Source organism: Strix aluco, chromosome 1, assembly GCF_031877795.1.
Source record: "Strix aluco isolate bStrAlu1 chromosome 1, bStrAlu1.hap1, whole genome shotgun sequence".
Taxonomy (NCBI): Eukaryota; Metazoa; Chordata; class Aves; order Strigiformes; family Strigidae; genus Strix; species Strix aluco.
In genome coordinates this window covers 51,367,310-51,380,800 of record NC_133931.1, presented here as the reverse complement: position 1 = coordinate 51,380,800, position 13,491 = coordinate 51,367,310, and the positions used below count along the sequence as shown (strand labels likewise).

At 38.4% G+C, this 13,491-nt stretch overlaps 1 protein-coding gene across 1 annotated transcript in view; it reads left to right on the top strand.

Moving 5' to 3' along the window:
• LAMA3 (laminin subunit alpha 3) overlaps positions 1 to 10,657 on the top strand; it is a 119,109-nt gene extending 108,452 nt beyond the window's left edge. Inside the window, exons 63-76 of the mRNA XM_074820700.1 lie at positions 102 to 226; positions 579 to 699; positions 1,885 to 2,025; positions 2,800 to 2,930; positions 3,785 to 3,916; positions 5,538 to 5,682; positions 5,981 to 6,138; positions 6,543 to 6,732; positions 7,035 to 7,175; positions 7,978 to 8,137; positions 8,279 to 8,406; positions 9,747 to 9,840; positions 10,186 to 10,305; positions 10,490 to 10,657. Coding sequence (XP_074676801.1) covers positions 102 to 226; positions 579 to 699; positions 1,885 to 2,025; positions 2,800 to 2,930; positions 3,785 to 3,916; positions 5,538 to 5,682; positions 5,981 to 6,138; positions 6,543 to 6,732; positions 7,035 to 7,175; positions 7,978 to 8,137; positions 8,279 to 8,406; positions 9,747 to 9,840; positions 10,186 to 10,305; positions 10,490 to 10,635 — 1,932 coding nt within the window. The 3' untranslated portion in view covers positions 10,636 to 10,657. The remainder of the gene's footprint in view (positions 1 to 101; positions 227 to 578; positions 700 to 1,884; positions 2,026 to 2,799; positions 2,931 to 3,784; positions 3,917 to 5,537; positions 5,683 to 5,980; positions 6,139 to 6,542; positions 6,733 to 7,034; positions 7,176 to 7,977; positions 8,138 to 8,278; positions 8,407 to 9,746; positions 9,841 to 10,185; positions 10,306 to 10,489) is intronic.
• Positions 10,658 to 13,491: the final 2,834 nt, after the last annotated feature.

Here is a 13,491-nt window from a genome sequence, read left to right as displayed (position 1 = left end):
GGGTGGGGGGAAACATTGTGTCCTGCTCTGTGGGAGTACTTTTAATCCACTAAATGATTTTTGTTTCTGCTGAGTGTTGTCTCACTATTCCCCTATTTCAGATTCATTTGGTGCTTGCCCGAAGTAAGAATACTGTTCATGTCAGTCCTGATATTAAAGCGAACATAAATGTCTTCCTTTTCACTAAGTACTATCTGGGCGGAATTCCACCTTCTCTACGGGAACGGTGAGTAACTATAGAAAGACTGTAATGCACAGCTTTTGTATGGATACTCCATCTAAACTCTTTCCTTAGGCTATTTCTTTCATACTCTGTATCAGGTATCTTATGTGATATGAAAATAACCAGTGTATAATATATAATCATAACCTGTGATTTTTAGCTAATTGTGGGGCATTTGTTGAAGTGTTTCCTAAAGATTGGGTTTGATCAGCATGAAGTATGTGCGTGCAAGAAAGATTGCTTGTGTTCTGTTTTTCTATTTCTTATATTGTCAGCATTTACAGGCTACTATACTGGTGTGTGGTTTGAAATACCAGGCTACTGAACTCTTTTTCCTTCCACTCCCTGAAACCAGCTTTAACATATCCACACCTCCATTCCGTGGCTGCATGAAGAATGTGAAAAACCCTAACACTGCATCTGTTGTTTTTGACGAGACTGTTGGTGTCAGCAAGAAATGTTCAGATGACTGGAAGGTAACTAATGACGTTCCTTAAAAACTTCTGTTGGAGTTCACAGAGTCTGGTTTGTCTATAAATCCTGGACCATTATGTTTTACTTAGGCCAAAAATTATATTTGGTTAACATGTGATGATAATAAAACAACCTGGGCTTGCTATGAAGATACGGAAGAAAGGAGACTCCAGCCCTACTGTGGTAGCTTGCTCCAGCACATAGTCCACCCTCTTAATTAATACTGTGTACAATTGAGGATTCATATTTACCATGTAAACTTGTTGGCTTCCAGTTGCTGTTATTGATTAGGCCAGAATACTTACTTAATACTACTCAGGATCTTCTCACCAAGGTGCTTATGCTTCCTAATCAAATGACCTCTCCACCTTTTCTCTTGAAAGAGCTAAGTAGACTCTACTTCCACCGAAGTCTCGCATTGTAAGGCTGTTGCTCCACTCATCTGATTGTTTTATAATTATTTTCTGTGCACCCTTGAGTTTTGTCACATTCTTTTTAAAATGGGTCAATGTGATGTTTCAGTGTTGGCTTAAGCACTGCTGCATGGAGAGATGAAATCTACCTTCTGCTTCTACTTACTGCTACTTACATGGTGCATGATCCCCTGTGCCCTTTTTACTGTGGCATTGCACTGAAAGTTTGTGCTCATTTGCTTTCCTTTTGTGGCATCTAAACCTTTCACAGAGCAATTTCTTTGCAGGCCATTTTCCTATGCAGAGGATCTGACCTTCATTCTCTCTCTGTATAACTTCTCATGTATTAAAACGTGTTTTGTTCACAAAGACCCAGGTATATTCTGTCCTATGACTCATACAGTTTCGGTTATGTAGCTCATCTGCACACACTCAGTACTTACGAACCATTCCTCCAGCTGCTCACTTTTGTGTCTCCAAATGTGAAAACTTTCAAAGCCATCATGTCAATGCAAACAGTAGCTGGAGATGAACAGCTCATTATACTCAGCAAGCCTCATCTCCCTTTATAGAGTTTCTCAGATCATAGTTAATGCTGGAGAAACCAACTCAGTTGGTCTGTTCTGTACTAAAACACTTTTTACTTGCAGTTTGCCTTGTGCTTGGTTTTGACTGGAGTCAGGCACAGTTATGTTGAGTAGGGCAGCTGTTGTCCCATGTTGCCTTTTCTTCTGATTAAAAGAATTGCTGAAAGCATTATTATCTCTCTTCCAGCTCGTCAGATCTGCCGCTTTCTCCAAGAAGGGAACACTGAGCCTGAGTGCGGCAGGTTTCCCATTTCCCAAGGATTTCCAAGTTGGCTTTGGCTTTCAGACCATGACATCGACTGGAACACTCTTAAATTACAATCTATGGGTATGAAACATATTCAACTTAGAATATGGGAGTGGTTCTCTTTCTGGATCAGTCATGTCTGTTTGTGACTGTCAGTTTGACATCAGTTTGTGTCATAAGTCTCAGGTAGATTCCTGTATTTTAAGGCAAGAAATGGCTATTATAGTCATCTTTTGAGCATGGCATCTTGCATGTCATAGGCCAGAGGAATGCGTCCTGGCAATTTTTTCACTCAACCAACAAGTAGTTTGACAAGTAACTGAGCTTTGAACTTGAGCCTTCTGCAGAGTAGCACCGTGATACCACCATCCCAGTAATATAACTGCTGCCTAATACAGTTAGATGGAAATTTTCTCAGGAAAAACTGGCATTCTGCCCATGTAGAAATGTTACCATGATCAAATATGCAGAGGCAAGGGGTTGATTTTGGCTGTTTCCTCAGAAAGCAGGGAGGTTCAAGCAGAACCCCATTCTTGCTGGCTGGAGGAGGTAAAAAATGAGTGCATGCCAGGCATTTGAGAAGTGGAGAACTGAATCCTCTGCTTTTTGTAAAAATAATTTAAACAAGTATTTTAAGTAACTGATATTTAGAGTGCAGAGGTATTATAAAACAGGAACTACGCTAATCATGCAGAGCTTGGCGTAATATCTGGTACTAAGTGACTAAGAAATACAATGTTAGTGTAAGAAAATTTCTTTCCCACAAGAGACCACTGAAAACTGTATTAATGGCAATATCAAGGAGAACTAAAGGCACTTCCATCTACGTGATTGTTCTGTTGGATTCTTTTATAGCCTAATATTCTCACCATCTTTCTGAGACCTGGCTTTGTAACTGCAAAGATGAGAGAGAAAGAAATCGAACTAAAAAAGAAATACGAAGATGGGTCAATGCATTATGTGACAGTAATAAAAACAGGCAACATGTGAGTCCAGTTCTTTATCTGATTCTTTTATGTTGTAGTTGGAGAAAGAAGATTAAAATTTTGTGTGACTTGTTCTTTGGGTACACAGTTAAAACTGGCCTCTGCTAGCAAAGGACACTGAAATAATGAAGCAAAAGGAGATTTTTGGTCTATGAACATGCATGTCAGTACCTGTGATGTTTCTGCCATACACCACTATGCATGTTTTTTATAGACTGTGTGAGTTTTGACTGCTTGTCAAGCAGGAGCTTTGGAGCTCTTCCCTTTCCTATAGCCTTTACATATGTCACTGCAACGTAGATGGTTAAAGGCCCAGGGAAGAAGCTAGTATTGTGTCTATTTTTTCAATAATGATCTGTTATGCAGATATCAGAAGAGACAATTTACTGAAAAGCTCCTAAATTGTATTGATTTCTGTAGAACACATAAAATGACGTGTTAGTTGAAGTGAAGAGTTTTGAATGATTTGCTATAATTTCAGGTAATTATAATGTAATTAATCTGTGCTAGCTGTTGCTAACATGTCAATTGCACCATTTTGACACAAAGGATGAAATCCTGTCCCATAGTTGTCTATGAGAGTTTTTTCATGGATTTCAATTGGACCAGGATTTCACTGTAAGACTGAAGTAGTAGCTTCAACTCCTATTCAATATCTACTTCCAAAAAGCAGAGCAGTTTCATAGCAGTCAATGAGCACGTACCAAAAAAATCCCAGAGGTAAGGTAATGAAGCTCTAGCATAATTACAATATAACAAGAAAACACATCTGTAAATTTTTTTTATATGTATTTCATTTATGTTCATAACCATATATTTAAATTTCATGCTTACTTTTATTCACTTTGTTTCAGATTACGTCTGCTGGTTGATGATGAGTCAGCATTAGCATCAGTTGACTCTCCCAGAGCACGGGCATTAATCGAACCTATAAAATTTGGTGGAGATGATTTTGAAGGCTGCATCTCAAACATCTTTATAAAAAGGTATTTGACCTAGAAAGAATTTTGTTTCATGCTCTTTGTCCTGTTTTCCTTCTTTAATCATATAAAATCTCTTTTTGCTAAATTGCTTTTCTTCTACATGCGTGAAGCCTTCAGGAATGCATAACTTTGCTGCCCCCAAATATTCTTTCATTCAGGTAGATTATATGGTATCAAGTTGTCATTAAATCTGCTGTTCAGATGTAATGGAATTTTAGTCTGAATCATACCTGTTTAGTAGTCTTTTAATCAAAAAATGAACTCAACATAGTGAATTGGATGTGTCCCAACAAGGCATCCAAAAAGATTTGCTAGATTGTATCATTATAGCTACACAGGGAGCCAGGTAATGAAACCAGCAAAGCTTACTGACAGAACCAAAACGGTTACACAAACAATGAGAGCATATCTATAGAAATCATGTGCCTGATTTATGATGTATCTTTTTTCACACGTTTGGTTATTAGAGACATCTTACAGGCAAAATTTAGGAGAAAAATTGTGCATAAATATGTTCTTTAAAGAAAAGCATTCCTTGAGTCACAAGTGATGTCCCAGTGGGGCTTTGTTTTAGCTAAGTTTTGATAAATATTTATACATGTGTAGAGTTTACAAGAAATAGTGTATTTTGATTTGATTATCATAGAATCACAGAATGATTTGGGTTGGAAGGGACTTGTAAAGATCATCTAGTCTAAACTCCCTGCCATGGGCAGGGACATCTTTCACTAGATCAGGTTGCTCAAATTATATCTTCATTTAAAGCACTGCAAGACAATGAAGTAACCTGTATATTAACCTCCCCATCAGAAAACAAATTTGAAAGATTGCTTTTAGTACAAAAATAGATGGAGAATTAATACTGTAGCTAGTCTGAGCGAGTGAATGGAGAACTGGACCAAAATTGAAGAAGTTCTAGTTCTGCTCCCAACTCTACCACTCTTCTCATCGAAAACCAGGGGCAACGAACTTCGTTGCTTTTTCTAGTTGTAAAGTGCTTTGTAATGTACTGATTAGAGATGCTGTGTACAACACATGAAATGATAGTATTACTTAATATTACTCTTTATACACACAGGAAATTGGTTTTGACAGTCTTTCTGATGATTTGGCTATAATACTAAAGCTACATATTAAGTTATGATGGGCTTTGCCCCTTGACAAATCTCATTAGAACATCATTGAGTTAGCAGGACCTGATGTTGCCATTTTTTCTTGATCTGCCACTGGTTATGCATAATTAACCAGCAAAGTTTTGTAGTCTGATCCAGAAATCGTATTCAATCAAGACTGCTGTCATTTTTCCCCCTTTTTTCAATGTCAATATTTGTTTGAGTTTTTTTTTACATAGATAGCTTTTAGCAAAAATACTTTGTTTAGAAGAGATGAGAACAAATCATCAGAGTTTTTCCATAGTCAGAAATAAATGGGCAGAACCAGGATAAATATGAATACTTTTTACAGTACTGAACCTACATTTTTAATTGAAAAATAAAAATCGGTACTTTAACATCAGGTCACTGGGAAATCTATTTTGTACAGAACACAGTTTTACAATATGTCGTTGATTACACTAAAGAAAAGGAATGCTGTGTCACAGCACTTACTGCTTTCATCACTCTAGGGCAGGTCAGCTCCCTGAGGTTCAAAATCTTGTTAATTATACTGCAAAGACTGGTGTATCCCTCGGAGCTTGCCGCAAATACGAGAACCTTGAACCAGTGCTGCTGAAGGAATTTAAAAAGCCTCTCAGGTTTAAGATGCTCAAGGTACGCTTATTTTTCCTGTCAATTTTACTCCATGTTGATGCGAAGGCTTTGTCTGCACAGCCGTGGTTTGTAGAACTGAGATACAGATGTAATTATTTTCCTTCCATCTCACATCTGAGGCAAGTTCTTTCTGTGTTGAAGTTCTGTACTAAACCCATACCTGTCCAGAATGACAACAGCTCCCCTGTCATTTAGAGAAGACTGTTGACTGCTTCAGGTGGGAACTCTTAAATGTGTAAATTGAAATGTGGGTTTTTTCATGTGCACGCATAGTAAATGTTTCAGTTCTGTCTTACAGGTACAGAATGAAAAATACCTTGATTATTTGAAAGCCGCTAATGTGCAAAACCACACTTTACCAACTGAGTTAAATGCCAGCAGTGAAGTGTATCTCCTTGGAAACATCCCCAACAGTTTCTTATCCTACATGTTTTCTCCACCCTCATCTACAGACAGGTAATACAAATGTTCTCTCTTCTCCTCCTAATACTTGAATTGTCAAAGCTGCTTTCTTTGGGTGCTAAGAGTTAGGATTTTCTTCTTGTTTATGTCTTAGGGCATAACACAAGAGTGGTTCTAAAGGTTCAGGCATTTTTATTCTATGCTAACATTTATCCAAACTGAATAGATTGACTTGGATGTGGAGGTCAATTACAGTGCATATTGATGCCAATTCCCAAGCCTGAATATGTCAACTTTCATTCACATTCAAAAATGCAGGCAATGTAGAACACCGTGATTCCACCCAAAAGCTATTCTGCATTTCACAAATGGAGTTTCACTGGCATTTTTCTGGAGAACAGAAAGAATACGAGTAACAAAATAGACCTATATTTGAATATGCTTACTTTCCAATACAGGTTACATTTTTCTGTAGATGTACGGACTCGATCATCAAGAGGATTAATAGTTTTCATGGAGGAAAGGTCTGAGGACTCTTATATGGCTCTCCACATTTCAAAAGGACGTTTTGTCTTTTCACTTGGCTCTGGAGGAAAACGAATCAAAATCAAAACCAGTATTAAATACAATGATGGGCAGTGGCACACGGTAAGTAGTCTGGCACAGGAACTGTGGTGAAACCACAACAAGCATTCAGCAGGCATAACCTATTGAATTTTCAAGGTATTAAAAATTTGATTTTGTCATCTGAAGTTAATACCTATGCCTGAAAGTTCATGTGCTTCATGGATCTCTCTTATGAGAGAGTTTATAGAGACTGATGGTCCCAGCATGTTATTTTCAGTTTAAATATTTCAAAAATACAGTGTTTTAAGTTAAAGAAAAAAAATCTTCACTGGCTTTCAGTGGCCTTGTGGTTTTTCATTCTGTTACGTTTGCACCTTGCAAAGGTGGTCTGCAGCATGGATGGGAAGAATGTCCGCCTTGTTGTTGATGGTCTAAGGGCCCAGCATGGAAGATTAGCAACAAATTCTGCCATCAGCATTAAGTCACCAATCTACGTGGGAGGGCTGCCATCACTGAAAAGACAGGTAAATAATTGACACATCCACCCCCCCATGCTCCCTATGCTGCACTAATTACATGTGAAAGTGTTAATATGCAGGATCTCCATGTTGAAAAGGTTTGGGTGATATTTCCAAGCACCGAGTGAGCACCGTCTGTGACTGGTGTTTGTTCATTGCAGATCTCTTTCCTCACCTGTTCACACAGCTCACAGCTGTACCCATATGTTCAATGTGTGTTGCTGAGATGCTGATGACAACCACGTACTGTTTTCATTTCTATTATTCAAAAAGTAGAAGAGACCAAAGTCACATTTGTAATTCCAGGAATACCCTCTTCCCACAGAATATTTACCTCAGTGGACTAAGCAATAATCTGTAGAGAAGCAAAGGGATCCTTCTCATTAAGGAATTGCGAATGTAGAACTGGATTTTAATCTGCAATATGTGTGGTTCCTATTACTTTAAAAATTGGACAATTAATGATGCACAGCATTTTATAAAATCAGATTTAAATAAACAGCCTCTTAGGAAGGGAAGGGTGTACTTGAGATTTCACAACTCCTGTCCCGTTGTCTTTTTGACAAATCATTGGGAAGTATCTGTTCTGCAAGCAGGAGTTATGTTAACTCAAAACCAGCTGTTACTTTCATGTTTTAAGCTCCCTTTTAAAATTTTGAAATACCTTTTTCTGCATCAGAGATAGGGTTTAGGTGCCTTTAGTGCCAGTTGGCTTTCTACGGTCCAACAGTACAAAAGAATAATGGGTACTCTTACTAAAAAAATTGCCATCATGCTTTAGTATTCATGTTTTGCAATATGCTTTCAGAATATACCAGTGGACAGTTTCAAGGGTTGCCTGAGGAATTTTGAGATGAATGGAAAAGTCATGAATGCACCTCAGCAAAAAAATGGAGTGCTTCCATGTCTGGATGTTCCCATGGATACAGGGATTTATTTCTTTAATGAAGGAGGATATATCACCATTGGTAAATTGTTTAGAGATTATGGTATATGGAATTATGTCTTAAGTGTGTATGTGTATGGATTTTTTTAATTTATTTTTTACATGGTTTTCCAATTATCTTCTCCTGTGATCATTCCTCTACCCACTGTTTAATTCTCCACAGGTAATTTGCTGATGGGATTGGATTTTAGGATTGTATTTACCGTTCGACCAAGGAGTTCAACAGGTATACTCCTCCATGCTGGAAGCAAGCAAGACCACTACTTGACTGTTTACATGGAAGGAGGAAAGGTAAGTACAGGCTGTTTCTGTTTCAGCTGTATTGCCCTCATTCAGCAGGGGGAATTCTGACCCTGAATTCTGGACTTCTGTGTTACAACATTCGTCTGTAGATGTAACATTAAACAACTTCCTCAGAGTTGTTTAAAACCATCACATGGAGAACTGAGCGTTTAACTGGTCTCAGTGCCTATGTTAGCAGCTTCCATTGTGTGCACACTAGTTTGCATATCCTTTCTTCACAGTGGTCAGCAGCAGATCACATTCTTAATTTTCTCAGGCTTCTGAGCCTTTGCAAAGACCCACCCAAAGTGGTCTGGAGTTTTGGCCAGAGGCTACAGGACTCCATGGCTTATTCCCACTCCTACATCAGTCATCATGTAGGTGTACTGATGCAGCTCTATAACGATGTCCATTATAGAACTTGAGCAGTCTTGCTTTGTGTTAGCATCTTCTCCTCTAGTTGATGAGTGTATCATGATGGTGATTATTATCACTGTTGCTTTTTCATCATGTAACAGCTTCAGAATGTGAGTCTTGGACTACAAAACTGTTGTGGTTGCTGCTAGAAGGATGTCAGTGCTCCACAGAACCTGCTGTCTCATGGCACAGTTTAAACCAGCATGAGTCTACCTAACTTCAGAAAGCTCAGTTTTGCTCATCTCTTCCCAGATTAGGAAACTTGGTTTTATTATCTTTTTGTCATCAGTTAGTTTCCTCCAGACCACTGATCTGTTTCAAGACACAACTAGCACATGGAAGCAGGGGCATCAACAGCTGGGGAGTCCTTAAGGGCAAGATTGACCACTTTTTTCAGCAGTAACTTAGTTTAATGCTGGCTGTCAGTGTGGACAGGATGCAACAGGAAGGAATAAAAGGTCAGTGGGACACCATCAATCAGCCTGATAGAAAGTGGACTCAGTACCTGACCATTACCAAGTTTGTTGTAACCAATAATAGTCCAAAATTGTGTGAAAGGCCAAAGAAATGTATTGCAGAGATTCTCTCAGGAGATACCAAGCGTGTAGATGGCTGCTTTGGGAAAGGAAAGTAAGGCCTAGTAGGAAGACCTTGTCTCGAAGAGTTTATGTCAAAAGAACTAACATAATTTTGTAAGACTGAGAGAGAGAGACAAAGGTATGTATTTATGCTTGTAAAATTTGTGAGATAATCCTCTTCTGGGATTCTATTAGGGAAGTTTACTTTCTTCTTGGAGAGGATAATTTCTGAAATATGTATATAATGACTGTGACTCTTAAAAGTATGTGAAACCCAGCCATCACAAGTTCACTAAATTACTTAAAGTACTGCATTTTTCTGTTGCTCTTTTCTTTGCCATGGTAACTTAACAGGTCATTGCTGCTGGAAATAGTGGTGCTGGAGAATTCCAGACATCAGTCATACCTGAGCAACCTTTGTCTGATGGACAGTGGCATACTATTGCAGGTACGTTGTATCATACCAGTTCTTCTGAAGCTTTGAAAGGACGGTGGGCACAGAGCACTGCAGCTCCAAAGTTTTATTAATCATTTCACTTCTGTTTATTCTGAGAATACTCTTTAGAACAATGTAAGTGTATTGTGTTAATTCAAGACTTTATAAAAGAGGAGGATTTGAGGCTGTATTTAGTCCCAGAGTTCCTAGATGTGTCAACCTGACTTGGAATTAAAATAAAATCTATTTTTCCTATGAGTTAAATTTCAAGACAGATGCTATTTAAAAATAGTGCCATATCTAGCTGATTCTTTAGTAGGGTTGAGAAAGAGTGCTCATTTACCTGCTTCTTTGCAGTCTCTCAGAAGGAGAACACAGTGCAGCTAGAGGTGGGCACACAAAGTAACTATACCACTGGACTTCCGCGCTCTCTTCCTAGACGTGTGCATCAGCCACTTTACTTTGGCAAAATTCCAGGTAGTATTATTGCTTCTTATTTTTTTCATGTATCCACTGGCTTTTTTTCCTTTCCAAAACAAAGGTCCCGTTCATGCATGTAGTCCTATATCATTTCCCCTCTTTTGATAGCCTTGCAGTAATTAATGTTCTTTAAAATCGTTCTCATTTTATTAACTTGATCTTTCCACCTTGTTTTTTGTAGCAAATTTGGACACGCTGTGGCTTCCAGTTAAAGATCCATTTTTTGGCTGTCTTCGGAATATTAATGTCAATGACAAACATGTCTCCACCAGGAGGATTTCAGAGGTTCATGGAGTAGTGAGTTTGCATGGGTGCCCAGCAAAGTAACTTTGCTGTTGCAGTAGTTGTGCACACATCAGGTTGGCTCTGCTGAAGTGTGAATTCATGCAACATGGGTTCCCCTTTTACTAATCACCGTGTCACTGTCATCATGCTGGTTATTCAGAACAGCTGGTGAGCAAATGCATCCTCTGGATGTGGACTGTGCCAAAGTGTATTAAAAGTATTTGCTTTGATAAACTCCCTTTTAAATCCTATTGATTTCCAGGATAGTCCATTGTGCCTTTTGCAGAAAATGTAACTGTATATACCCTCCTGGGCCAAATTCTGCTCTCACCCACAACAGCATAGACTTGAGCAACTCCAGTGTCTTAATTTTGGAAATTTGCCTTAATGCTGGTCATCTTGAGAGCAAATTTGATCCACTAATATAAAGAATTTTATAAAAATATAAATCTCTTTTGATGTTTATACAGAAATGTACATTAATGTTAAAAGTAATAATAATAATATAAATGGAGTTTGAAGCACCTTAAGGAGTGAAACTCTGGGAGTTTGTTACAATGCTAGGAATTCTGGGGCCAAATAAATGCAGTATGTTCTTAAAACCATCTTTCTTGTTTGGTTATTTTAACCTGGTGTTTCTTGATGGCCTTTTTACAGGCTGCTAAATCCTGCTTGCTTTATGCAAATATTTCTGTACCATTAAGAAGCTGATTTGCCTGAATAAACAATAATTCTAATCTGCTTATTAGAATTTGGTTATAAGAAAACCTCAGAAAGGAGTAATTTTTCTTGTAATCATCAGAGCCAGAAAGTCTCCTCCATGGGCTTTTTTTTTTTCTCTGATTAATTGAAGAGAAGTTATATTAGGAACAGCAGTTGCTCCTGCTACAGTTATGCAGCATGAATTGCAGGACTAAAACAGCAAAACTGTTTTCTTTGACATTCATATCTTTACTTCATACCTGATCGTGACCCATGGTGGAGGGTGGGGACCCAGTTGGTCCGAGGTGGGGGACCCAGAATGCAGGGCTGGACTGAATAGACTTGATGTGGCTGCTTCTTCCACTATCATTCAGAAGCAGCATTTTGATAGTTACTTTCTTTTTTTCCAATTCCATGATGCCAAGCCTCTTTTTCAAAATTAAAACATTTTCTAAGGCTGGTCCTAGGCAGGAGTAGACAGTGATGTGAACAAACCCTCCTTCCCACCTAATGCAATGTTTGCTCCCACCTTCCACTGCCTTCTTGCTCAGGGTGCTGCAGTGTGTTGTCAGTGTGTTTGGAATGAGGCGTTAGCTGGATTAATAGAAGAAGATGCTGGACCAGTAGCCCTTATGGCTTTGGTCATTAATCCCTTATCAAATTTGCAGCTTTGCAGGGTGGCAAAAGTGTCAGAAAGCTCACGACAAACCTTGTGTTGCTTTTACTTTTATGGGAGCTCTGTTACAGGCAAGTCCTATGTTCATGCAGAGGTTTCTCAGCTGTAGAGCTAGTTTTGGAGGGAATGGGATGCCATGAAAGCATGCCAGGGCTGAGGCCTCTGAGAAAGCAGAGGATTGGCACGTAATGGCAGATGCATCTGGAGATGCTCTGCAGAAACAGCTTCTCCAGTGTGGCTGCCTGCCACGTGGGACAGGAATACCTATCGGCCTAGAGGTGATGGGGTTTGGAAATCATCTTTTCAGATACCAACAACTGAATCCTTTCTATGTGTAAAGCTCCCTGCCTTTGAAGTAGATCGTTAAATATTCAGGTGACCAAAACTCTGGAAATACTCAATTGATTTACTGGCCTTAACTGACACTGAAAATTTCCACAAGGAGAAAGGAAGAACAGTTAAACTTTATTGAGCAATTCTCTAGTAACATTTAATATCTCGTGCTCACCAGACTGCTTTCTGAAGCAGATTTTCCTTAGACACAAAAAAGCCTTTTTCTTCTTCCCTCCCCACCTCAGAAAATGCAAACATGGCAAAGATTTTTGCATCACAACCTGGATCCAGTCCTGGATTTCAATTCCCTTTCATCTGATTTTATTTTATCAGAAGTAGTTTTAATGCTGACAAGAAGAAATAAAAAATGTATAAAGACTTGAGTAAATGTACATTATAATGATTAGTAAGTATTAATTCCAGTACAATCCTCATGCATAACAAAAAAGTAGAAAAGCCTCTCTGGTTTTAAGGTTCTTGGTGGTTGGTTTCCCCCCACCCCAGTTTCTTCAGTTGTACTGCTTCCATAGAGTCAGACAGTCACATTTTGCTAGGACTACCAATAAAAGCCGACTAGAGTTTCAGCTTTTATACTTTAACATAGATAATTCTATATCAGGTGTTAAAAGCTTTTTGATCCTGAAGAGCCAATTGATAATCTTTACATGAGGAAAGAATTTGTCCTGTTTAGATTAGTCTCATGAAGAATTCTTATTATCGAAGAAATCCACAGAGACACTGAACTGTATATATCATGCATTGTCTGTTTTGTGCTTAGAATATTCTGAATTTTCTCACATGGGAAACAACTTCTGGAAAACAAGAGCCTGAATTTTCAACAATTTCAAGTCATGAATGGAAGACATAATTTCAATCGCAAAGATTCCTTCTCTTTAGGTTCACCAGGAAAGATCTTGTTAAAGCCTAAATAAACAATTCCCCCAATACATTTTATAGCAGACCAGAAGTGACTAAATCTTGTAGTAAGAGGAAATTTTATGAGAATAAATAGCAATGTGAGCCTTGAGTAAACACCCTGTCATGGGTTTTTTTAATTATTATTATTAGTATTTCCAAGACTTTTATCATCCAGTTGTTTGCATGTGACAGTAACCTCCATCAATTATTTACCTTCCTTTGGCTATAGCATTTCAGGTGGACCCCCGAACCTACCAATTCCTGTGTTA